At 37.5% G+C, this 25,914-nt stretch overlaps 1 protein-coding gene across 1 annotated transcript in view; it reads right to left on the reverse strand.

Moving 5' to 3' along the window:
- Window positions 1-8,090: 8,090 nt before the first annotated feature.
- SLC5A8 (solute carrier family 5 member 8) overlaps window positions 8,091-25,914 on the reverse strand; it is a 66,282-nt gene continuing 48,458 nt past the window's right edge. Inside the window, exons 10-15 of the mRNA NM_001164861.1 lie at window positions 25,707-25,774; window positions 20,970-21,056; window positions 17,425-17,630; window positions 12,107-12,210; window positions 9,473-9,552; window positions 8,091-8,516 (exon numbers count right to left, since the gene is read on the reverse strand). Coding sequence (NP_001158333.1) covers window positions 8,391-8,516; window positions 9,473-9,552; window positions 12,107-12,210; window positions 17,425-17,630; window positions 20,970-21,056; window positions 25,707-25,774 — 671 coding nt within the window. The 3' untranslated portion in view covers window positions 8,091-8,390. The remainder of the gene's footprint in view (window positions 8,517-9,472; window positions 9,553-12,106; window positions 12,211-17,424; window positions 17,631-20,969; window positions 21,057-25,706; window positions 25,775-25,914) is intronic.

Below are 25,914 nucleotides of genomic sequence, written 5' to 3' on the forward strand. Positions count from 1 at the left end.
GTTTTCCCTACTTTCTTCAATTTAAGTCTGAATTTGGCAATAAGGAGTTCATGGTCTGAGCCACAGTCAGCTCCTGGTCTTGTTTTTACTGACTGTATAGAGCTTCTCCATCTTTGGCTACAAAGAATATAATCAATCTGATTTCAGTGCGGCAATGAGAGGAGTTACCCCGCGTCGTGGATCCCAAAGGTGCCTCTTAATAAACATTAAGTGCACCAAACTCCATCTCAGATTCTGCATCCCAGGAAATTAAACCTGTGATGCTCATTTAAAAACAAACAAGTGTTCCCAATCCTGAACTCCCCTCCCACCTCCCTCCCCATACCCGTGGCGGATTCATGTTGATGTATGGCAAAACCAATACAATATTGTAAAGTAAAAAACAAACAAACAAAGTAAAAACAAACAAGTGAATGAAAACTCCAACAGGCAGTGATTTTATAGATTCATTCATTCAACAGTATGTATTGGACCAAACTGTTTTAGACGCTAAGAATACAGCAGTGAACAAAGATGACTAAATTTAAGAAGAGAGATCATGAAAAGCTTTAAGAGGTTGAAATCAATTTTTAGCTATTGTATTGATTGATCTTCCGAGGTGGCTGTAGTGGTAAAGAATCTGCCTGCCAATGCAGAAGACACAAGAGACTCGGATTCTATCATTGGGTGGGGAGATCCCCTGGAGTAGGAAATGACAACAGCTCCAGTAGTCTTTCCTAGAAAATGCCATTGACAGAGGACCCTGGTGGGAGTCACACAGTCAGACATGACAGCACAGCACGCATGCATTGTCGACTACTTGCTATTAAAAAAAGAGAGAATATTACTTCTTTCCATCCTCACTCCCCTATCTGCCTAGGTTTTTCTTTTTTTTTAATCTAAGCTTATAATATTTCTATTCTGTTCAGAAACCAAAAAATACTTGATCGTCAATCTCAGTAGGTCTCAGGTGTTTGAGCTTAATTCCCCTATTGGTTTCCTTGTTTTCATCCGTCCTGTTCTTACACTACCCTAGGTGTGCAGGTTGTCAGAAATTGTTAAGCTAAAGTCCTAGTCACCTAGACACTTTATGCACTCATTTCTGCTTCATGCTTACAAACCACTGTAGAGTCTCTCTAACACCCCAAGGTCATATGCCTGACCTGTGTAATTATTGGGGTAATTTCACAGCTCAGCTGTGTAATTATTGGGGTCCTATGACTCTAAGCTCTAACCAGGAGATGGGGCACAAGTTTTGCTGTTTTTCTCAAATCCCACAAACCTATGGCAGTTTGCTGTGACCACTTCAGCCCTCACCACATAAAGTAGGACACAGGCCCTTCCTCAGAGACTCATTAATATATTGACTCTCATGGTTTCCTCTAAACCCTCCCAGCATCAGAAATCCATTTCTATCCTAGGGGTTTGAGAAGTCAGCTCTTACCTTCCAAGATATTTTGACTCTGTCAACCAAGAGGTTAGATTTTTTGACTCTTAAAAGTCAAGAAGAAATCTCTTTTTTTCCTCTGGTATTTGTGGAAGCATCCTTTTTCTGAGCTAAAAACACCAAATGCTTAATTATTTGAATGTGAAAGAAGAGGCAAGGAGGCAATCAAATGCTCCAGGGAGTGGAGAAGACCATTGGTTAAGTTTTCTGAATATCTTCTCTACTTGATCATTTCCCCTGCAGATGGCCTCCTTGATCCAGCCTCTTACCTCTCTGTTCATGCTAAATTGCTTCAGTCATGTCCAGCTCTTTGTACCCACTGTAGCCCACCAGGCTATTCTGTCCATGGAATTCTCCAAGCAAGAATACTGGAGTGGCTGCCATGCCCTCCTCCAGGGATCTTCCCGACCCAGGGATCAAACCCATGTATCTTAGGTTTCCTGCATTGGCAGGCAGGTTCTTTACCACTAGCACCACCTAGGAAGTCTCCATCACTTTCTCATACCATTTTTTTCAGTCTTGTCTTTGCCTGGGTATCCTGGCTTCCACCCATGCATGACTTTAGCAGGAAGATAAATCTATGTATTTATCTTTCTCCTATTGCTTGTCTGTCCATCTCCTTCACCTGTCTCCTACTATTTCTCTGTCTACCTCCACAGCTGGCCCTACTTTAAACTTCAGTGTACTTTTTCTTATTTACTGAAATATCATGTGTCCTACTCTAAGTATGTGAATAGGAGGATTTATGTTCTTCACTTCAAAACTTGAGATATGTTTGCTGCTGCTGCTGCTAAGTTGCTTCAGTCGTGTCTGACTCTGTGCAACCCCAGAGACAGCAGCCCACCAGGCTCCCCTGTCCCTGGGATTCTCCAGGCAAGAACACTGGAGTGGGTTGCCATTTCCTTCTCCAATGCATGAAAGTGAAAAGTGAAAATGAAGTTGCTCAGTCCTGTCCGACTCTTAGCGACCCCATGGACTGCAGCCCACCAGGCTCCTCCATCCATGGGATTTTCCAGGCAAGAGTACTGGAGTGCGGTGTCATCGCCTTCTCCAAGATATGTTTAGATCTTGTCATTTTACTCTGTAATTAAGAGACTTTGAATTACAAGAAAACTCTCCCCCAACCTACAGAGTGGAAGAAAATGTAAATTTTATCTGATAAGAAACTTGCATCTTGAATGTGCAAGGAACTCTCATAATTCAATAAGAAAAAGATATATAAGGCACTGGAAAATGGGCAAAAGATCTCAATTGACATGTCTCTACAGAAGATGTACAAATGGCCAATAAACAGAAAAAGATTCTCAATATCATTAGCTATCAGGCAACTGCAAATCAAAATCACAAGATACTACAGCTATCATCAAACATATAGTTAACAACTGTTCATCAGGATATGGAGAAATTGGAACCTTCATACATTACTGATAGAAATGTAAAATGGCACAACCACTCTGGAAAGAGTCTAGGTGTCCCTCAAATGGTTAAGTATAGGGTTCCCATATGACCTGGGAATTCTCCTACTAGTATATACTTAAGAGAAATGAAAACACACATCCACACAACATCTTGCACACAGCATTCAGATTAGCGTTATTCATAACAGACTAAAAGTAGAAGCGACACAAATGTTATCAACTAATGCGTGAGTAAATAAAATGTGATATAGCCATACAATGGAATATTGTTAGACCATAAAAATGAATGAAGTACTGATGTCTACCACATGGATTAACCTTGAAAACATTATGCTATGTGAAAGAAGCCAGTCACAAAAGACCACTGTGGTCACAAAAGACATACTGTGGTTTTTCAATTTTCATGTGATTTCATTTATCTGAAATTTCCAGAATAGAAAACTCTGCGGAGACCAAAAGGAGATTAGTGATTGCTTAAGGCTAACGGTGTTGGGAGGAAATGGGGATGGACTGATCCTTCTGGGTGATTAAAATGTTCTAAGATCTTACTTGTCCGATTCTGTGACTATAAAAATATGAAAATATAGAAATTATGAACTAGATTAAAAGAAATAAGGGATGAGACAAAAAGTGACACCGTTCATCTAATAGGAGTTAACAGTTACGGAATAGAGAAAATGGAAGATGGGGGGAGATTAAAAGAGAGAACAGCTAAGAAATTACCAGTATTAAATATGTTACTCTCTATGTTCAGATACCGTCTTAATTGCTTAAAATATAAAGTATTCTTCCAGTGACAAAAGTACTACATGTTTATTTGCTTACACATTTATAACCTACACATAGTACACAGGAAGAGTCCTTTGTGTTGTGGGGTGGAAATAACTTTCCGTAAAAGCTGATAACATTAATTATATTCAATTTGACATTTAGTCCCCAAGAACAGACACCTGCAGACACTTGTAGAGTTTAATCAGCAAGTTGAAATATCAGAAATGCAATCATGTTTTTACATTATAACGTTCAATCTCATTTTTTCACAAACAATGGGCATGTAACTTAAGTGTGAAAGTGAATTTTACAGTCATTAAATTATTTTAGCTATTAATTTTACAGCAAATTTTCAGTAACTAAAGGGTCATGGAGTTAGTTGACTCTGTATCAACAATCATTATTGGATGAAACTCAGAATTTCATGTAAGGATCGATACAAAAGCTACTTCCTCCATCTCAACCGCATCCCTGTCCCGTGTTATCTACATTGTGGACAGACACTCATTTTCTATACTTTCTGGAGTTATCATAAATAAAACAAAACTATGAAACCTTCATATTCATATATTAATATTTCTTTTATCCTAGTGCATGTAAATATTGAAAACCATGTTGCAAAATGAAACTCTTTTAAGAGTTGTTTTCATATTTATTCACAATTCTACAGGCCTTACTATTTTCAAAATGCTGTGGAAAACATATGGTTATTATTCTGCATCATAACATTCCATATGCTAGAATACTTTATCCTCACCTGTAGAAGAGAATAATCAGATAGGTAAGTCAAGGCCATTTCCTAAAGGAACATAACCAAGGTATGTGACTTCAGGAAAATCAAGATTTCAACGTTAGCCTCTAGGGCAGGATTTCTTGAACTCAACACTATTGCTATCTGAGGCAGGATCATCTTTTGCTGTGGAGGAGATGGCGGCTCTGTGCATCATAGAACATTTAGCAGCATCTCTGAATTCTATCCACCAGATGCCAGCAGCACCTCCTCACCAGCTGTGACAACCAAAAATGTATCCCGATTCTTTCCAAATGTCACCTGAGATATAAAGTTGCCCCATGGAGAACCACTGGTTGAGAGGGAAAATGAACACATTAGCAACTAAATAGATGAATATACCTATATCCTGTTTTACATCCTACATATAAAATTTTCTTTTCTCTATGGAGTGAATGTGATTGGCCTATAGCCTTTTGATTCCTATGTATATTTTAATATTTCTATGGTAAATATCTTTTAGAGAAAGGAACTATCACCACATCATTACATTGAAAATTATTAACAGCTTAACTTTTTTCAAAACTAGCAATAACCTTTGTCTCAACTTTTGATTTCCAATCAATTTCAATTGAAATTTTAAGCACACTATTTGAGTTAATAAAGTGTCAAATGACCTCTGATACTCATACATATTTTTGTGAGGTAGGTATGTGTTTAGTGTTAAGTACCATTATTAGAGATTAAGGATAAATTCAAGGTAATACAACTTGTTAGTGGCAAAAAAAAAGGCAACTTACATGGCTTTTTGCTCCCATTAGCACTTTTATGATTCAAAATAATTAAGAACACTTGATTTTTAAAAATTCATATTATATTAACATTTTAACTTCATTTGGTTTAACTCAAAGATTTAGACAAGATAAATAATTTTTAATACTTAATAGTAATATTACTTTTATTTCTTAAGAATTCCATCTGGTTCTCTCACGTTTATAAAAGTAAAATATCTACAATTCCTAATGTCACAAAGACATACTTTGTTAAAAGAAAGTGAACAAGAATCGAAGTATTATATTTCTCATTAAGAATATATTGCAGCGGCCCCAGCTCCAGGCGGCTGACTGGCGGCGTCTGCGCAGCCGCCATGTTCGGTTGCTATGCTGTGGCCTGGGAGACGGGGTGTAAAAAAAAAAAAAAAAAGAATATATTGCATAAAAAAAGTATATATTGCATAACTCCTTGGCAGTCAGATAAGAAAAAATTATTTAAATAACTTGATTTTTATTTCCTAAATTAAAGCAGTCTATACATATGTGCATTTAGAATTACTAAATAAATAACAATAGTTCAAATCACACTCACATGAAACAAGATTATATCTTCCTACTCATTAAAAAGTTACAGAAAAGTTTACAAAGTTTGATATATGCTTACAAATATGTTGATTAAAAGTAACAACTTTACATATACAAAATATATGAATATATCATTAATTTAAATGTATAAATCTCTTTGTTTTAGATTAATGTTATTTCCTATTTTTTAATTTATTAATGTTTTTAATTGGCAACCTCTAAATGTACACAGCATAGTCACTAAGTATCAAAAAATAAGCAAAATTATCTAATTATAAAATATTTTAATGTACCTAAATATTTCACACATTATTATTTTAAAACAGTGTGAAGCTAAAAAAAAAAAAAAAACCTTCTAAACAGTATCTAATGTGTGAACTATAGAAAAAAAGTAAGCTATTGATGAAAGCCTGTAACCAAAGTCTTAGCTAGAATCATAGCAAAAGAAACAAAATAAACTTTGAGATTGCTACTTGAAATTTTAAAACATGGAACACAGCATATACTCAGTAATTCCAGAGCACTAAAGAAAAATATTTGCCTATGTAATTTAGCTTTTCAACCAGGTGGATATACTGGAATTGAGTATGTCTAAGCATTGCTGTTTAGTCACTAAGTCATCTGACTATTTGAAATCCCATGGACTGTAGCCTGTCAGACTCTGTCCATGGGATTTTCCAGGCAAGAATACTGGAGTGGTTTGCTATTTCCTTCTCCATGTCTATGCGTGCATGCTCAGTCACTTTAGTCACGTCTGGCTCTTTGTGACCCTATGGCATCTGGTCCCAATCACTTCATGGCAAATAGATGGGGAAACAGTGACAGACTTTATTTTTGGGGCTCCAAAATCACTGCAGATTGTGACTTTAGCCATGAAATTAAAACACGCTTACTCCTTGGAAGAAAAGTTATGACCAACCAAGACAGCATATTAAAAAGCAGAGATATTACTTTGCCAACAAAGGTCCGTCTAGTCAAGGCTATGGTTTTTCCAGTAGTCATGTGTGGATGTGAGAGTTGGACCATAAAGAAAGCTGAGCGCTGAAGAACTGATGCTTTTGAACTGTGGTGTTGGGAGAAGACTCTTGAAAGTCCCTTGGACAACAAGGAGATACAACCAGTCCATTCTAAAGGAAATCAGTCCTGAATATTCATTGGAAGGACTGATGCTGAAGCTGAAACTCCAATACTTCGGCCACCTAATGCAAAAGAGCTGACTCATTTGAAAAGACCCTGATGCTGGGAAAGATTGAAGGCCGGAGGAGAAGGCGATAACAGAGAATGAGATGGTTGGATGGCATCACTGACTCAAACAGACATGAGTTTGAGTAAACTCCAGGAGTTGGTGATGGACAGGGAAGCCTGGCGTGTTGCAGTCCATGGGGTCATAAAGAGTCAGACACAACTGAGCGACTGAACTGAACTGGACTCTAGTCCTTCAGGCTCCTCAGTCCATGGGATTCTCCAGGCAAGAATACTAGAGTGTGTTGCCATTTCCTTTTCCAGGGAATCTTCCAGACTCAGGCATCAAACCCGCATCTCCTGCATTGCAGGCAGATTCTTTACCACTGAGCCAGGTGGCAACCCATGCCTAAGCGTATGTACCTTTAAATTTAAATGATTGCAGGGTAGTTGACTTGAAAAAATGCAGCTTAATAGTATTCAGTGGAATCTTCTAATTCCATGGAACTTAATCATTTTTAATTCTGTGTATGTTCTTGGACCACCAAATATGTAAGTACCTAGTTGACAGTACTTTGGTCAGTATAAGGCTCATGGGAGGGAGTTTATATTTATAGGCTGGGATGCAGTGAACCAGGATCTAGGGTAACAGGATTCACACCGGGTGTCTTAAGACATAAGCAAGCACAAGGCAATAGAGTGAATGGGAAATTATGAATAGGAAGGCAAGCAAGCATGAAATGCACAACAAAACCAAAGTCGATGGGTCAGAAAATTGGAATCCAGGTAAGAACTAGAGTCTAAGAAAGGCAATATAAGCAGCCAGTGGCCAGGAACTATAGATAACAATCAAAAAGGCCTAGGAATAGATGTGTAGTACCAAGAAGGCCTTGATTATTGGGCCCATGTTCTGTCCCAAACAGGATGCTTCCTGATTACCACCCTCCTGAGCAAGAATCAATTCCAAGATTAATATGTGCCCTGGGCTGATAGGGGTTGATGAGAAGCAAAGATTTAGATAGCATATACCCACTATTTCATTGCTCCTTAAAAACAGTGTGATAGGAGGGAGAAAGATCTTTTTCAACATCAATTACGATTTTAGCCAACTCTAAAACATGCTAGCACCAAATGCAGAGGAAATATTTTTAACAATGCTCTAATTTAAGAATATTCTTTTAACCATCAAGCACATGTTATATGTATGTATTAGCTTTTCAGCACATATGTAGTCACAACTTTCACAACTACAACTTCACTGAAATAAAAGAGAGTTATAGGGAAATGCTGATGCTGAAACTTTTACCTCCAGAGTTACATCAATTAATGAGTGTAGAAAGTTAAAAAAAAAAAAAGTCAGGGCTTTGCTTAAACAAAATGACCCCCCAAAGTTCTCTCCAAAGTACTCATTATAGACCAAAAAAAGAAATCTAAAACCTGATTCAAGTATTTTAGAAGACATAAAACTGGCACACTGCTTAAGATCATTTAGCGTCACAGCTGCTTCACAAACGAGTTCCACTGATCTTGCTGCTTTGATCTGTGCCATTCAATTCGATATGGTTGAAGGCAGGATTATCAGTTCCACCATCTTCTACTGGATGAGATTTATAGCCTAAAACTTGCTTCTTCTAAAAGAAAATGTTAACATGATGATTAGAAAAAAGAAACTGTTCATTCACCTCAATAATTATCACTACTACTTTTCTTTCTCTAAATCTTATTCACAGTCTACTGAAGCAGAGATAAACAACAGAAATAAATCATTTAAAGAGGAAGGCAAATATCTTCCTTGTCCATCAGAGTTCCAAGAGAGTCTGAGGACTAACGAGTATTCTATACTGGTGATAAAAGTGTGGAGATTTCTTTAAAAACTGGAAATAGAACTGCCTTATGATCCAGCAATCCCACTGCTGGGCATACACACTGAGGAAACCAGAAGGGAAAGAGACACGTGTACCCCAATGTTCATCGCAGCACTGTTTATAATAGCCAGGACATGGAAGCAACCTAGATGTCCATCAGCAGATGAATGGATAAGAAAGCTATGGTACATATACACAGTGGAGTATTACTCAGCCATTAAAAAGAATACATTTGAAGCAGTTCTAATGAGGTGGATGAAACTGGAGCCTATTATACAGAGTGAAGTAAGCCAGAAAGAAAAACACCAATACAGTATACTAATGCATATATATGGAATTTAGAAAGATGGTAACAATAATCCTGTGTACGAGACAGCAAAAGAGACACTGATGTATAGAACAGTCTTATGGACTCTGTGGGAGAGGGAGAGGGTGGGAAGATTTGGGAGAATGGCATTGAAACATGTAAAATATCATGTATGAAACGAGTTGCCAGTCCAGGTTCAATGCATGATACTGGATGCTTGGGGCTAGTGCACTGGGATGACCCAGAGGGCTGGTATGGGGAGGGAGGAAGGAGGAGGGTTCAGGATGGGGAACACATGTATACCTGTGGTGGATTCATTTTGATATTTGGCAAAACTAATACAATTTTGTAAAGTTTAAAAATTAAAAAAAATGCAAAAAAAAAAAGAATTTAAGGGAAAAAAAAGCCAACTCACTTTCTTAAAAATGTCAAAATTAGATAAAAAGTCCTCTTTGGTTAGTAGGAATCTGCAGTCTATGTTTTGTTTTCTTCCTCCTGAAAAACAGACATTATTTACATCGTTAAAAAAATATCTGTAACTACCCAGGGATGGACCATCATACACACATTTAACTCGAGCACATTCACTTCTATGCACTTACAAAACACAAAGGGTCTTTTAAATAGTGCTGGAGACTTAGCCCACTCTTTCTCTTCCTTCAGTCAGTCCCAGATTCTGCAAGCCTCTCAGTAGAATCAATATGAGTCTAGTGTTTAAGGATAAATGAGATGGCTCTTAAATGTAAGCCAACTGCCTCATCCAGTATTAGCTAGGGAAGAGTCATCTGGCCCAATACTGGTAGGAAAACTGGTTTAAAAGCATTCTTCATGTTCTATCAATAAACTATCAAACCATCTACCTCTGCTTCAGACAGCAGAGTTTCCCTTCCTTAATCTGGTGGCTGTCAATGCATGAAGAAATGTAGGAAACTGTGAATTGTTGGATAAACTATTCAAATGAAAACCAATATGGTTATCAGAATCAAAGCATTTAAGGGGGGGGAGGAGCAAAGAGAGTATTATGACACTAACATTTTTTAAGGAAAAAAATGAGTTGAAAAAGACCAAAAGTCAAATAGTAAAAGGAGATGTTTGTTCCAGATCTGAATGGTTGGGTTACCGGTGAGAAAAGTTTAAAATCTGTCTTAAAATATATCACAACAGATAAGAGAGTAAACCTGCCATGCTGAGAGTAAACCTGCCATTACTTAGGAGAAATAGCATAGTTCTTTTTGAAAAGAAAGAGAATAGTTTAAACAACTGTTTGCGAGGTAACAGATATCTACAAACTTTATTATAAACTTACAATAATTATAGATTGTAATGTCTATAATAATGACAAGTATATAATGTTAATACAATCATTAATCTGTTATATTAATGTCATTATTAATATAATTTTAATTATCAATGCAAGTACCAAAGAAGTATCAAAGACAGTGCTATCCAGATGCCAAAAAATCAATGAGAGGTGGTGGTACTCTACAAAGTGGGCACCGTGCTGGTAGATTTGTAGCATAAAGCAGATATCACACATACTTGGATGAAGTGTAGGATTTCTGACTGATTATAACACACTTGATAAAGAAAGCAGTGGAGCTTTCTGCCCCTTGTTTGGCTGCTCTGGATGTGTATATGTGAGGGAACATAGGAAATTAGGGAGCCCAGCTTTTCTCCCCAACTCCACACTACTGCTCTGCTCCAAACCACCACGACTGCTCACCTGGATAAGTGCAATAGCCTCTACCCACCCTCCTTTCTTTACGGACTACTCTCAAAACTGGATCAGCACTCTCCTTTGAAAATTACTGGAAAAGTATTTATAAAAATATCCCATGTAGTAGACCTAAAAGACACAGAGATGGAAAATAGAGAGAAGAGATAAGAAAATCAGAGGGGCTGTCCAGGTTTAAAACATTTGACTAACAGGGTTTCCAGAAAGAGAAAATTGAAAATGGCAGGAAATTATAAAAGAAATCATGTAGGAAAATTCCCTGGAACTGAAGGATATAGGTCTTTAGACCCTCCTGAGGGTTTAGGGCAGGACAGTCATTGTGAAATGGGTCACATGTAAACAGCCAGTACATGACAGGGAACTGGTATCCTGAACAGCAATAAGACAAGTCGAAGAAAAGTAAGACAGGCTTCAGGAACAAGAAAGTTACTCTCAACCTAGGATGCTCTACTCACATTGCCAACAATTATCAAGCAGATATGCAATGTTTCCAAGATCTCTTGTCCATCCTTTCTCAAGAACATGCTATAGCATATACTCCATTCAGTTAAGGGAGTAAACAAGAATTAGGAGAAATGGGATTCAGGCAGCAGAGCATCAAACACAGGAAGGAGACCAAGGGAATTCACAGAACTAGGGCAAAATGAAGTCCCAGGATAATGGTTCTACAGCAATCCCAGAAAAGCAGGGTATACCATGTGTATTATTGATTTGATTTTATTTAAAATGTATTTTTTTAAGTTTACAGACATCTGAAAAAAAGCCTTCACACTATGTTTGGATATAAAGACCATAATTAGATATAAAGGCTACTCCTTACATGTATAGATATCTTCTTTCCAGTTTACAAAGAGTTGGTGCAGGACAATGAGAATATCATGGCACAGGGCTATTATAATGGTATGTATAAAACTCCTAGCATTGTAATAGCTACACAAAAGCATTTTATTTTTATCTTACAGCAACCTGTGAGATAGGCAGGTCAATTGTTATTACCCTCATCTTATACATAAGATAGCTAAGGCTCAGAGTAGCTACGGAGCAGCTATACAGACTTAGAGCTATAAGTTCATGCAGCTGCTAAATGGCATAACAGATTCTAATTGAGATGGGTCTTCTGTTTTCGAGACTAGTCCTTAAAACTTCCCATGAGTAAAATGGAACAAATAATTGAACTAATAGTATTTTACTATTTTATATAGTATAATAACATAAATAGCTATAAAACAGATATAGTAAAAACTAATACAGAGGTAAATATAGCAATAATAAATATAGCAATACTAATACTAAATATAGCAATATTAATGTTACCTGTTGATAAACTGATAAGCATTCCCACAAATAACGTTACCAAAGTTCCAACAGTGCTGAAGTATAAATATGATAAAGAATACCAGTTATCCATCAGTGGAGTCCTAAGAAAGAACAAAAGCATAACTGTAAGGTTTTATGCATGCTACTAGTAACTAAGAGTATGTGTCAATAACCCTCATGGCAAACTCAGAATATAATATTTAATCATGTTTATAATGTCCAAATTTGCTGTCCCACTTTTACCTTATTGGATCAGAAATTAAGTGTGACCTAACTTTTGACTGTGTGGATCACAATAAACTATGGAAAATTCTGAAAGAGATGGGAATACCAGACCACCTCACCTGCCTCTTGAGAAACCTATATGTAGGTCAGGAAGCAACGGATAGAACTAGACATGGAACAACAGACTGGTTCCAAATAGGAAAAGGAGTATATCAAGGCTGTATATTGTCACCCTGCTTATTTAACTTCTATGCAGAGTACATCATGAGAAACACTGGACTGGAAGAAGCACAAGCTGGAATCAAGATTGCCAGGAGAAATATTCATAACCTCAGATATGTAGATGACACCACCCTTATGGCAGAAAGTGAAGGGGAACTAAAAAGCCTCTTGATGAAAGTGAAAGAGGAGAATGAAAAAGTTGGCTTAAAGCTCAACATTCAGAAAACTAAGATCATGGCATCTGGTCCCATCACTTCGTGGGAAATAGATGGGGAAACAGTGGAAACAGTGTCAGACTTTACTTTTGGGGGCTCCAAAATCACTGCAGATAGTGATTGCAGCCATGAAATTAAAAGATGCTTACTCCTTGGAAGGAAAGTTATGACCAACTTAGATAGCATATTCAAAAGCAGAGACATTACTTTGCCAACAAAGGTCCATCTAGTCAAGGCTATGATTTTTCCAGTGGTCATGTATGGATGTGAGAGTTGGACTGTGAAGAAAGCTGAGCGCTGAAGAATTGATGCTTTTGAACTGTGGTGCTGGAGAAGACTCCTGAGAGTCCCTTGGACTGCAAGGAGATCCAACCAATCCATCCTAAAGATCAGTCCTGGGTGTTCTTTGGAAGGACTGATACTGAAGCTGAAACTCCAGTACTTTGGCCACCTCATGCGAAGAGTTGACTCATTGGAAAAGACTCTGATGCTGGGAGGGATTGGGGGCAGGAGGAGAAGGGGACAACAGAGGATGAGATGGCTGGATGGCATCACCAACTCGATGGACATGAGTGTGAGTGAACTCCGGGAGTTGGTGATGGATAGGGAGGCCTGGCGTGCTGTGATTCATCGGGTCGCAAAGAGTCGGACATGACTGAACGACTGAACTGGACTGAACTGAACTGAACCTTGATCTCATAATACCAATAATGTTTATTATAATACCAATGTCCATGTTTATTCATTCTGTTCATGTTATTCACTCAACTCTGCTTTGTTTCCCAGGCACTGTTCTTCTCATTGGAAAGTCTGACATTGAAAAGGTGGACAAGGGGGTTCCTGCTCTCAGGAAGTTTACATTCTAAAAGAGATATGTAGTGATTAAGTAAACAAATTAATAAACATAACAATTCCCATTTTGATTGTAGAGAAGAAAGCATTTAAATGAGATATTAATATCAAAATGAGAAATTAATGTCAAAGATACTTTAAAAATTCCATGAATTTTGGAAATTAAATGTCCACTTTTAAATGATGTCTCCTGGCAATCTTGATTCCAGCTTGTGATTCATCCAGCTGGGCATTTTAGGTGTAAAATATATTGATTCACAATTTTTTAAGGTTATATTCCATTTACAGTTATCATAAAATATTGGCTATACTCACTATGTTGTATAATATGTCCTTGTAGCTTATATTATACCTAATTGTTTTTAATCACTTGCCTCTATATTGCCCCTCCCACTTTCTGCTTTTTTGTTATCTTCATTATTTTGTGGTATTTTTTAGATTCCACATATAAGAGATATACAGTATTTGTGTTTGTCTGACTTATTTCACTTATATTTCCAGCGACGTGGATAGACCTGGAAGGCACGTTGTAGTATTTTAAGTGGAGAAGTGACATGACCTGATCTGCTTCTAAAACAACTGCTCTAGGATTCCACATGCAGCTTTGATAGACCCACCATCCAGCCAAAAGTAATATTTGAAAACTTGGAGATGGGATGAGGCAGGTTTTTGTAGACCTCAGAGAGATCATGGCAATTAGAACTTAAGGGGTCAAGATCCCAGAAAGAAGGGGAAAATAGAAGTTAGCTAGTGAACTTAAGATAATGTGATATATTGGGCCAAAGACAGACAAAATAGAACAGAATAGAAAATCGAAAAATTGACCCACAAAAAATAGTCATTGGGTTTATGTCACAGTTGCCACTGCATGGCAAATGGTGCAAAAAGAAGATATTTTCAATAAATGGTTTTTGGCTAATATCCATATGGGGAAAAAATGAATCTTGATCACTTGAAATCAATTCCAAAGTGGATTACAATTCACAAATGGAAATGGTGCGCAAGAAAGCTTTTAAATAAAAAAATTAGAGGAATATCTTTATGACCTCAAGGTAGGCAAAGATTTCTTAAATGGGACTCACAAAAGACTAACCATATAGGAAGAGACTGATAAGTTGAACTCAATTAAAATTAAGAAATTCTGACCACTATAAAGCATCACTGCTGCTGCCAAGTCGCTTCAGTCGTGTCCGACTGTGCGACCCCATGGACTGCAGCCTACCAGGCTTCTCCGTCCATGGGATTCTCCAGGCAAGAACACTGGAGTGGGTTGCCATTTCCTTCTCCAATGCATGAAAATGAAAAGTGAAAGTGAAGTCGCTCAGTCGTATCCGACTCTTCGCGACCCCACGGACTGCAGCCTACCAGGCTCCTCCGTCCATAGAGTAAAAAGGTAAGCCACAGAGTGGGAGAAAAATATTTTCAAAACTTATCTTTTATCTAGAATTTATCAAGAAAACTTAAATAAATAAAAACAGAGAACTCATTTTAAAATGGACCAAAGATTTCAATAAAGTCACAAAAGTTCATAAAAGTAGTTATACAAATGCCCAGTTGAGTTCAGTTCAGTTGCTCAGTCGTGTCCGACTCTTTGCGACCCCATGAACTGCAGCACGCCAGGCCTCCCTGTCCATCACCAACTCCTGGAGTTCACTCAAACTCATGTCCATCGAGTTGGTGATGCCATCCAGCCACCTCATACAAATGCCCAGTAGACATGTAAAAAGGTATCAAACTTCATTAATCATAAGGGAAATGCAAGTTATGTACCCATTAAGTATTGGGAACTTAAAAAGTAAAAACTGAATCTGAGTGATTGAAACCTAATATGTAGGCAGTGAGAGTAGCTACTTCACCTTTGGCTGTGTGTGTGTTCACTCCCCTTGGACTCTAGTCATCCTGAACTGTGCATGACGTCCTAAGACACCATGTGGCTTCAGGCCTTCCTGATTTGCATATGTTGCCTTCATTCTGCAACATACACTCCTTCCTTTTTTCCCCCGTCTGATCTTGTTCACCTGATTATTTCACCCATGTTACACTCCTCTAGAATCTTTCACTCAGGAATCATTAGGCTCCTCCTCCTTCTGGTTGTCATGATAGACTGTGAATACTACTTTTCACAATGTATTACTTGTTTATTCTCTTGTCCAACTTCCGTTTGGGTCATTTTCTGTGACAACAATAACTTTCCAGACCTTCTCTTCTAGCCAACTTCTGCATTCTTCAAGTATTAGTGCATCCCTGAAGTCTGTGCTAATCTACATTTCAACTTTGCTTATAATCATTCTTGTGGGTACTTAGTTCATGCTCAAAAAATTCTGATTTATTAGCTGAGCTATTTTATAAATAAGCTAACATAGAACAGTGATTATTATGGTACCAGGCACATAGTAAACCTCAGCTCATTTATGTATTTTGGAAATCCAAATAACCAATATGCCTTTAAATTAAAAGATACATCTACATAATCAGGACAAACACTAAGAAAAATTGCGAAATGAAAAGTACAACTTCAACATCCTCCAATTTATCCTTAATCACTTCTCCCTTAACTAATTCATCACTTCTCCCTTCTCTCTAATGACTTCCTGAGCTCCACCCCATAAATGCATTCATTCTTATCCAGAATACACCCTGTATTTCTGTGCCCTTATCTCCATAGCATCCCCATCTAGTCAAACCTTCCCCCACACATGCCTCAGGCCCTAGAACTACCTTTTCTCTTTACCCATGCAGATTACCAGCCCTGACTCCCACACAAGTATTCTCATAGCTGAATTCCCTCTGAATCACCAATGATGTCTGTATGTATGGTCACATTCCTTCTCCCAGGAGTGTGTCCCATTTTAAGAGGGAGATGCCATGTCTTGTCTCAAAAGAAATGATTCTCCAGTGGCTTCATTCTAGGCAAGCTGGAACTGGGGCAATACTTTAGGGGAAGTGCCATCATCTTTGCATTCCTTGAATGCATCCATGGGTTTTGCGCTTTAAAGCTGAATATGTATATACCCACTGAGGGTAGTCTTGCTCTCGCATCCACTGTACAGTGTAACAGTGATGTACCAAAAGGTCTGTTACTGTTTAGTCACTAAGTGAAACTCGCTCAGTTGTATCTGACTCTTTGTGATCCCATGGACTATAGCCCACCAGGCTCTTCTGTCCATGGAATTTCCCAGGGAAGAATACTGGAGTGGGTTGCCATTTCCTTCTCCAACCAAAAGTCTACATTATTTCATTAAATCAGATGACATCAGTAGCCAGAAGCTCAAAAATGTACTGCATAACTGAAAACTCTAACAGGAAGATCACAGCTGCAACTCATTGCCAATGCTCTAAAGATTTGGAATATTTAAAACTGAACAAATAGCAATTATCCAATGTATTTCAACAAATTGCAGCTTCTAGTTGGTAAAAGTTATACTTCAAAGGCTATATATGCAATGTGTCTTTTATAATTTTGCTTTTCATTTTAAAGGTTTTTCAGTGGACAAAGACAACTTTTCATTCAAGTGGAACTAATATTTGTCAGCATTTACACATAGTAGAATTTTTTGTTACTATTCAAGTCTTCTCTGCATCTGTAGGTGAAGTGGAAATTTTTATTGAAATTAAGAAAATATGGCTTTTTTTCTTTTGCTATTTCTGAACAAAATATAATAGCCAGAAAGCCACACACACTCTCCTCATTTCAAAATTAGGCAAAATCACAGCACTGCAGGCAAGACAAAGAGCAACAGAGGTTTTCTATCTGTCACATTCATTTTTTAAAATATGGCATTACAAGGCTCAATCCATTACCTTTCAATGTTGTGTACTTGAGAAGCACTGGTAGAAAATGGCATTTCTGTGGTTGTCATCCAATTTGTTCCATTGTATGTGCTGTTACAGCCATGGGTTTCAAGTCTTAATGGCATCATTCTCTCAGGAAGTGGGGGATAAAGCTGAGCTCCAATTCCGACCCACAAAGAAATGGCAAATCCAGCCAGCAGACCCCCAAGTGCTCCCTGCAAAACAGAAGTGTTTTTCAAAACAAATAATACAGTTTGCTTTGAAATAGAAGTTAACATTAGGAGCTTAAGCTCAACACGGTCCAAGTCAAATTTACCAGCTTCCTTCCTAAAACTCTTCTCCCTTGCAAGCTCCCTGCCTCTTGCCAAGGGCAGCATGGGTCCCAGGTCCCTCAGCCCAGAGCCCTTGTCTCTGGAACCCCCAACCCCTATTTTATATCTCTATCTTGCCAATCACCAATTCTTCTTCATTTTTCTTTACATATCTCATAATTCCATGCCTTCCACTCTGTCTCCATGGCCAGCCCTCTGTTCTGGTCTCTTCATCTCTTTACACCCAGTGACCACAACAGACAGATATGCAGTTGACTTCAAGCCAACTTTTCCCTCCACTTTTACTTAATTTACAAAAAAAATGGCATGTCATATGAGCAACAGGGGCTTTCCAGGTGGCACTAGTAGTACAGAACCTCCCTGCCAATGCAGGAGACCTAAGAGACTCAGGTTCGATCCCTAGGTTGGGAAGATCCCCTAGAGGAGGGAACACCAACCCACTCCAGTATTCTTGCCTGGAGAATCCCATGGACAGAGGAGCCTGGTGGGCTACAATCTCTAGGGTCACAAAGAGTCAGACAAGACTGAAGTGACTTAGCACACACGCATGCATGAGCAACAGGCTATGAAGAAGAAAGCATCCACAGAATTTATTCCTTTACTTAGCAACATGCATGATAAATAAATTAGGGGACAATGCTGCTGCTGCTGCTAAGTTGCTTCAGTCGTGTCCGACTCTGTGCGACCCCATAGATGGCAGCCCACTAGGCTCCTCTGTCCCTGGGATTCTCCAGGCAAGAATACTGGAAAATAGCAAGATGTTTTCACAAATGACTGCAACGGTACATATAACCAAGCCAAGTACTTCCAGAGATATGTGGAAATGTCCTCTCTAAAGACATTTGGTTTCACAATCTTTGAAAGACCTGGGTTACCCTGCTCCTACCTTTCACCAGTAATCGAACAGTTTTTGATAGTCAGTCAGTCCTTGAATGATTTAAGCCCTAGTTCCAAATAATGCAGTCGAAAGCAAATCTTGCTGGAAAGCCCCTTTCTCTGTGGTGAAATTTCTCCCCTCACTTTAAGAATAATGATCAGATTATTACAACAGAAATAGCAGTATCTTACTTCCTCTGCTAAGGACAAGTTGGACCTAGTCAGCTATAGCATTTCTGGAGGCAACTCATGGTGGCAATAAATGTCAAAAATCAAAAGTCAATCTTCTTTTAATATTTCAGTCACTCAACCAACCACTTGCATTTCACAAAGAATCTCATCAAAACTTCAACATTTTGAGGTGGACATGAACTGCCCTCTTTCTTTGTGATTCATTTCTACTAAGCTAGCATTTCATATGACACTTCATTGAGAATTATTATTAACAATAATAACAATGATAATAGCCCTTATTTGTATCTGTCTTACCAATTCCTAATGCCTCATGAGGAAAATGGAATTCTAAGTATAAAGTTCTACAGTTATTCTCCATCTGTCTGAAACAACCACACATACATTATAAGCTTTTCCTAAACTTCAGCTTTATAGCAGGACTAAATTAGTAGTGTTCCTCCTGACTTTCAGAGAAATTATTTCAATTTCATTTATACTAAACAAAACTTAGTACACCTCAAAGCACAGATATGTCTATATAGAAGAACAGAGCTATTACTTCTTTCTGAACTCAATTATAAATTATGATTATCCTTTTGGGAACAGAAGCACGTTGTTGGAGCTACATCTTTAAATATCAGGAGAATAGATTCTGACCAAAGTGGCAAAGAATTTATCTTATTGCTTCTCTTTACTGTACCCAGGCTATTCACAGGTATCCTCGGCTCTACTGCCCTGAAATCTTTCATATCCAAGCCTGTAAATCTCCTTTAAATCTTAATGATTAATATTAATGAAGGGTAAAAAATAAATAAAAACAAAATGTTGTTCTTTAGTTATATAATATAATATTCATAATGTCCATGCTAAGTTGCTTCAGTCATGTCTGACTCTGTGAGACCCTAGGAATTGTAGCCTGCCAGTCTCTTCTGTCCTTGGGATTCTCCAGGCAAGAATACTGGAGTGGGTTGTTGTGCCCTCCTCCAGGGGATCTTCCCAACATAGGGATCAAACCTGCATCTCTTACATCTCTTGTATTGGAAGGCAGGTTCTTTACCTTGAGCACCACCTGGGAAGCCCAATATTCATAATATATTGTATTATATTATATATCATATTATGTATTATTTCATAATATATATTCTTTAGTTGTGCTTTATGATACTCTTTAATATTATATTTTGGGATTCCCCAGTGGCTCAATGGTAAAGAATCTGCCTGCCAATGCAGGAGACACAAGCTCAATCCCGGGGTCAAGAAGATGCCCTGAAGAAGGAAATGGGCTTCCCTCATAGCTCAGTCAGTAAAGAATCTGCCTGCATTGCAGGAGACCTGGGTTTGACTCCTCAGTTGGGAAGATCCCCTGGAGAAAGAAATGGCAACCCACTCCAGTATTCTTGCCTGGAAAATCCCATGGACAGAGGAGCCTGGCGTGCTACAGTCCATGGGGTCGCAAGAGTCGGACACAAGTTGGTAACTAAACTACCACCACCACCACTCCAGTATTCTTGCCTAGAAAACCCCATGGACAGAGGAGCCTGGTAGGTTACAGTGCATGAGGTCACAAAGAATCAGACACAACATAGTGACTAAACAACAATATTATATTTTAGTTATAATTACGCTTTTCTATAATTATGTGATAGTCACAATATCGGAGGAGGTAATGGCACCCCACTCCAGTACTCTTGCCTGGAAAATCCCATGGACGGAGGAGCCTGGTGGGCTACAATCCATGGGGTCTCGAAGAGTCGGACATGACTGAGCGACTTTACTTTCACTTTCACTTTTCACTTTCATGTATTGGAGAAGGAAATGGCAACCCACTCCAGTGCTCTTGCCTGGAGAATCCCAGGGACGGGGGAACCTGGTGGGCTGCCATCTATGGGGTTGCACAGAGTCGGACACAACTGAAGCGACTTAGCAGCAGCAGCAGCAGTCACAATATATATTGTTCTGGCAGTTTCCATTTAGTTTCACACATGCAGGGTCCCAGTGCATAGTACATTCATTGTGTGTCCCAGCGAAGTCAATACGAATAACTTAAGTCATCAAGATAAGCCACTAATGACAGGTATCAGAGGAACCATAACTTTATAGTTGAGAAAAATTGTAGAAATGCTACTGTAGTTGGAAAAGTAGACTTTACATATATTCATCTTTTATACTTACAATTGAGTTGGCAAAGGGAACCAAAATCCCCAAAGAAAACAAGCCCATAAGTGGCCCACCAAGCATGCCAAATATGCTGAGTGCTGCCTACAAAATTAATAAGAAGTCATCAATCAGCAATCGGAAATCCAAAGTTAAAACATTTAAAAGTAATTTCATTGAGATGAGGATTTAAACTCAAAATTTCTGAAAATCATGGCAGCCTTGCCATTGACAAAGAGATAATTAGAACCTGGAAGCTTCTGCATCTCAGGCTCGGTTCTATCTGTTCATTAAGTATCCTCAATAAAAGAAGCAAACTATAAAGAGGACAGAGAATTATGAGGCAAGAGGGACACTACTCCTAGCATTGTTCTTGTAGATGTTAATAATCACATCACTCCTTTGTGCTTCGGTAGTCTCAAAATGCTCTGCAAAACAAGATTGTGGCTAAGTACTACTAAGTGACCAGAGATGGCAACAAAACCCAATGCTATCCTTGATTTCCTAAGGATAGAACTAAAATGAGAAATGTGATTTCAAAAAGAAAAAAAAAAAAAAAGATTGATCAAATCATGTAGAGTTTTAACCTGATTGGCTAACTGCAACCTTTGCTTTGATGGACAGATGCCAAAATCATGATAGTGAAAAAAGTTTACAGTGTGAAGAATGCAAAAGTGCAAATAGCTGAAACATTCAAGAGATATATGTTCACAATATTCAGACAGCTAATTCTTGAGAGTGAATAGAACCATCAAAGAAGAATCAGGGACCCACTGGTTTGTTCACAGAGTAAAAGGGACAGATGGAAGAGAATTAATACATTAAAGAAAAAATGTTAGTCAAAAAATTTTTAGAGGGTATAGACTGCAGCTCTGGGTTAAAAAACAAACAACAACAACAACAAATAAACAAAACAAAACAAAACAAAAAAACAAGAAAAGAGCTCTACCTAGTGGACTAGGGAAGGAGTGAGGATATGATGACAGAGAAGAACTAGTGCTCAAGGAGAATATGGACTCAGAATATGGTCCTAAGGAACCATTTCACAATGTCTCTTGAACCAGAGTCCGGTTGGAAGGAAGGTAGACTTCACTGCAAAATGTGAGAAGTCACTTGGCACATGTGGTGGTCACCGTGACAGTGTGACCTAGAGCCAGTTCTAGAGATACAAGGAATAGTCTCCCCACCAAATACTTGTCTCAGGAAATAAGACCTTGGTTAGAGATGAAGCAAGGAAGAGCTGTCTTAAAGTCATGATGACTCTCCTAGAATATCTCATTACCTATACTCAGGCCAGAGCTGGTATATGAAAAAGGGGGGAAAAGGGGGAATCAATCATAAGAGCTCTAAAAATGATTCAGACTATGAAGGAAAGCATACTAACAGGAGTTTTGTTGGTTATAGCTTAGGTGTACCAGATAAGGTTAGAGTTTCTAGACCTAAATCATCCATTCATTCATATAATCAGAATGAGAGTACACTATTTTAACAGCTGGTATACACTAAGCAACAACCAACCAGAAAGGAACCAAACCTTAGGCCTGAAGCAGGAGTCTGGAGGACTTGTTATGCCTAGCATTAACCTTCAAATTTCTGGGTCATGCTGAGGTCCCAGAGTCCCAGAGTCGGACCCAGGTGGCCATGGAAATTCCATGGACTACTTGGGGGTGATCAGGTAAGTAGATATTTATGAACCAATACATAAATAGTTATATTCAACCTGAATGTATAAAATATCTACTTTGTCTTAGGAACTGTACCAGATATTTGGTACAGTATCAAAGAACAATGACATAATCCTCACCTTCATGAAATTTTAACCTATTTAGTAAAATAGACACTAAATAAATGACTGCAATAAAGAATTATAATGGGGATTACAAGAGAAATATGAGGTACTCTGGGAACATAATAGAGGGGAACTCAAACCTATCCAGGTAACAGAAAAAGCCTTTTCAGAAAATAATGTTTAAGTTGAAACTTGAAGGAAAAATAAGACTTAAACAGTTAAAGAGTGCTAAACCGAAAATCAGAAGGATACAGAAGAACTCAGAACCATCGATGAGAAGATCTATTAATAATTGACACTTGTAGAATATACACTTAACAATAGCAGAGAACACATTCCTTTCTTGTTCCCCTGTAACAGATACCAAAATACTATATCCTGGGCTATAAAACAGACTTCAGCAAATTTTAAAGAATTAAAATCATACAGAATGTGTTCAGAATGACCACCTTGGAATGAAACTAGAAATCAATAGCAGAAAGATAACAGGAAAGTCTTCAAACACTTAGAAACTAAGTAACATACTTTTAAACAATCCATGGGGCAAAAGGACATATCAAAGGAAATTTTAAAATATAAATACAAAACATGAAAAGTTGTGGGACACAGCTAGAAGTGCTGAGAGGGAATATTTTAGCAATTAGTGCATAAATTATAAATAAAATTCTGAAATCAATCATCTAAGGTCCTACCTCAAGAACAAAATCCAAAGTAAGCAGAAGGAAGAAAATAATGAAGGTAAGAACAAAAAGCAATGATTTAAAACAGAAAAACAATATGGAAAAATCAGTGAAACAAGAAGCTAATTCTTTGAAAATATCCATAAAAATTGACAAAGCTCTAGCAAGACTAAAAAACAGATAAAAGATAAAATTACCAATGTGAGGAATAAAACAAGAGCTAACACTACAAACTCTGCAGATATCAAAACCATAATAAGGGAATACTATGGATCAAATCCTTGATCCATTTTATAATTCATCCAATATGAAACAGGTAATTTGAATAGCTATAACTACTAAGGAAACTGAATTCATAATTTTAAATTCCCCCCAAAAGAAACCCCCAAGAGCAGATGGTTTCACTAGAGTATTATACCAAACAGCATTATACCAAACAAAGAATTAACACCAGTTTTGCACAATCTCTTCCATAAAAAAGGAGAGAATTCTTTCCGGTTTATTTTATGAAGCTGGTATGACCCTAATACCAAATCCAGACAATGACATTACAAAAAAATATTACTACAGATCAGTACCTCTCATGAATATAGATGTAAAAATTCTTAATAAAATATCATCAAATAGAATTCAGCAACATATAAAAATAACTATATGCTATGACCAAATGAAATTTATTCCAGAAATGCAAGGCTGGATCAACATTTGAAAATCAATCAGGATAATATACCATGTCAAAGGACTAAAGAAGAAAATCATATTGTTATATCAAATGACGCTGAAAAATCATCTGACAAAATTCAACACTCACTCATGATAAAAACTCTCAGGAAAATAGGAGTAAAGGGGAATTTCCTTAATTTGGTAAAGGGGATATACAAAACTCCTACAGCTAATGTACTCAAGAATGAATTACTAAATGTTTTCCTCATTCAGGGACTTCCCTTGTAGCTCAGCTGGTAAAGAATTTGCCTGCAATGCAGGAGACCTGGGTTCAATCCCTGGGTTAGGAAGACCCCCTAGAGAAAGGAAAGGCTACCCACTCCAGTATTCTGGCCTAGAGAATTCCATGGACTGTATAGTCCATGAGGTTGCAAAGAGTAGGACACGACTGAGCAACTTTCACTTTCACTTTGCTCATTCAGACTGGGCAACAAGGCAATGGTGTTCACTCTCCTACACTTATTCAACATAATGTGTAAACTGAAGCCACAGGAATAATATAATAATAATAATAACAAATTGAAGCAATAGGGAAACAAAAGGTACATGCGCAGATTGGAAGAGAAGATATGAAATTGTCCCTATCTGAAGTTGAAGAAAATCCCAGAAACTAATAAGTAAACTCAACAAGGTCATATGATATAGACAAATATACAAAAATCAATTGTATCTCTTATACATTAACAAACACATGGACACCAACATTACAAATACAATATCATTTAAATTACTCAAAAAATGAAATACTTAGGTATAAATCTAATTAAATATAAATGGGACTTTTATATAAAAATTACTGTGTTATAAAAATTACACAGTTGGTGGTGGAAAAACTTAGGGACAATCTAAATAAATGAAGAGACATACTACATTTATGGATTAAAAGATTCAATGTGGTAAAAATGTTCCCGAGTTGTTATATAGGTTTAAGGCAATATTATCAAAATCTAAGCAGGGTTTATATATAAATTATATACATATATATATATATGAAGAGAATATTATTCTAAACTTTATATAGGAAGGCAAAGGAACTAAAATAGTTAAAACAATTTTGAAAAATAACAATAAAGTGGAAGGAGTCAGTAAATCTGGATTCAAGATTTATTACAACATGATAGTAATCAAGACTGTGTGATCTTGGCAAATGGATATACACACAGATCAATGGAATAGAACAAAGACACCAAAAATAGACCCATACAAATATGCTCCATTGATTTTTCACATAGGTACAAAGGCAATCAATGGAAGAAAGATAGTTTTTACAAGTGGTGCAACTGGACATCCACATGGAAAAGTAACCTAAGTCTCTCACCATTGAGGAAACTGGCTAAAGGATATGTGGAGTCTCTCTGTATTATTTTTTACTATTACTTGTAAACCTATGATTTTCTCAAAATGGAAATTTTAATTAAAAAAAAATTTAAAGACTTTAGTCATATCTGTTCCTTGATATGTCTATGGGTAGATATATAAAGAGAGAAGTCTAGAAGGATGATCACATGAACTTTAAAAAAAATTTAGTGATTATGACTTAAACCTTTGAGGATTAGCTCTTACCTGCAACAAAGCTCCCATTAGTGAAGCCAGTGCAGCCATGCCAATACACAGGGCCCCAAACAGCACACCTATATGGATGACATAAAAGCCATTGCAAAATCCACTCAGAGGATTAGAATTCTCAATAGAATAAACTACCATACTTTGATTCAAAGTGTGTAACGTGACTATAATGAAGAATGGCCACCTATCTCAGAGTCAGGTAAAA

This window comes from Bos taurus, chromosome 5 (assembly GCF_002263795.3).
Source record: "Bos taurus isolate L1 Dominette 01449 registration number 42190680 breed Hereford chromosome 5, ARS-UCD2.0, whole genome shotgun sequence".
Taxonomy (NCBI): domain Eukaryota; kingdom Metazoa; phylum Chordata; class Mammalia; order Artiodactyla; family Bovidae; genus Bos; species Bos taurus.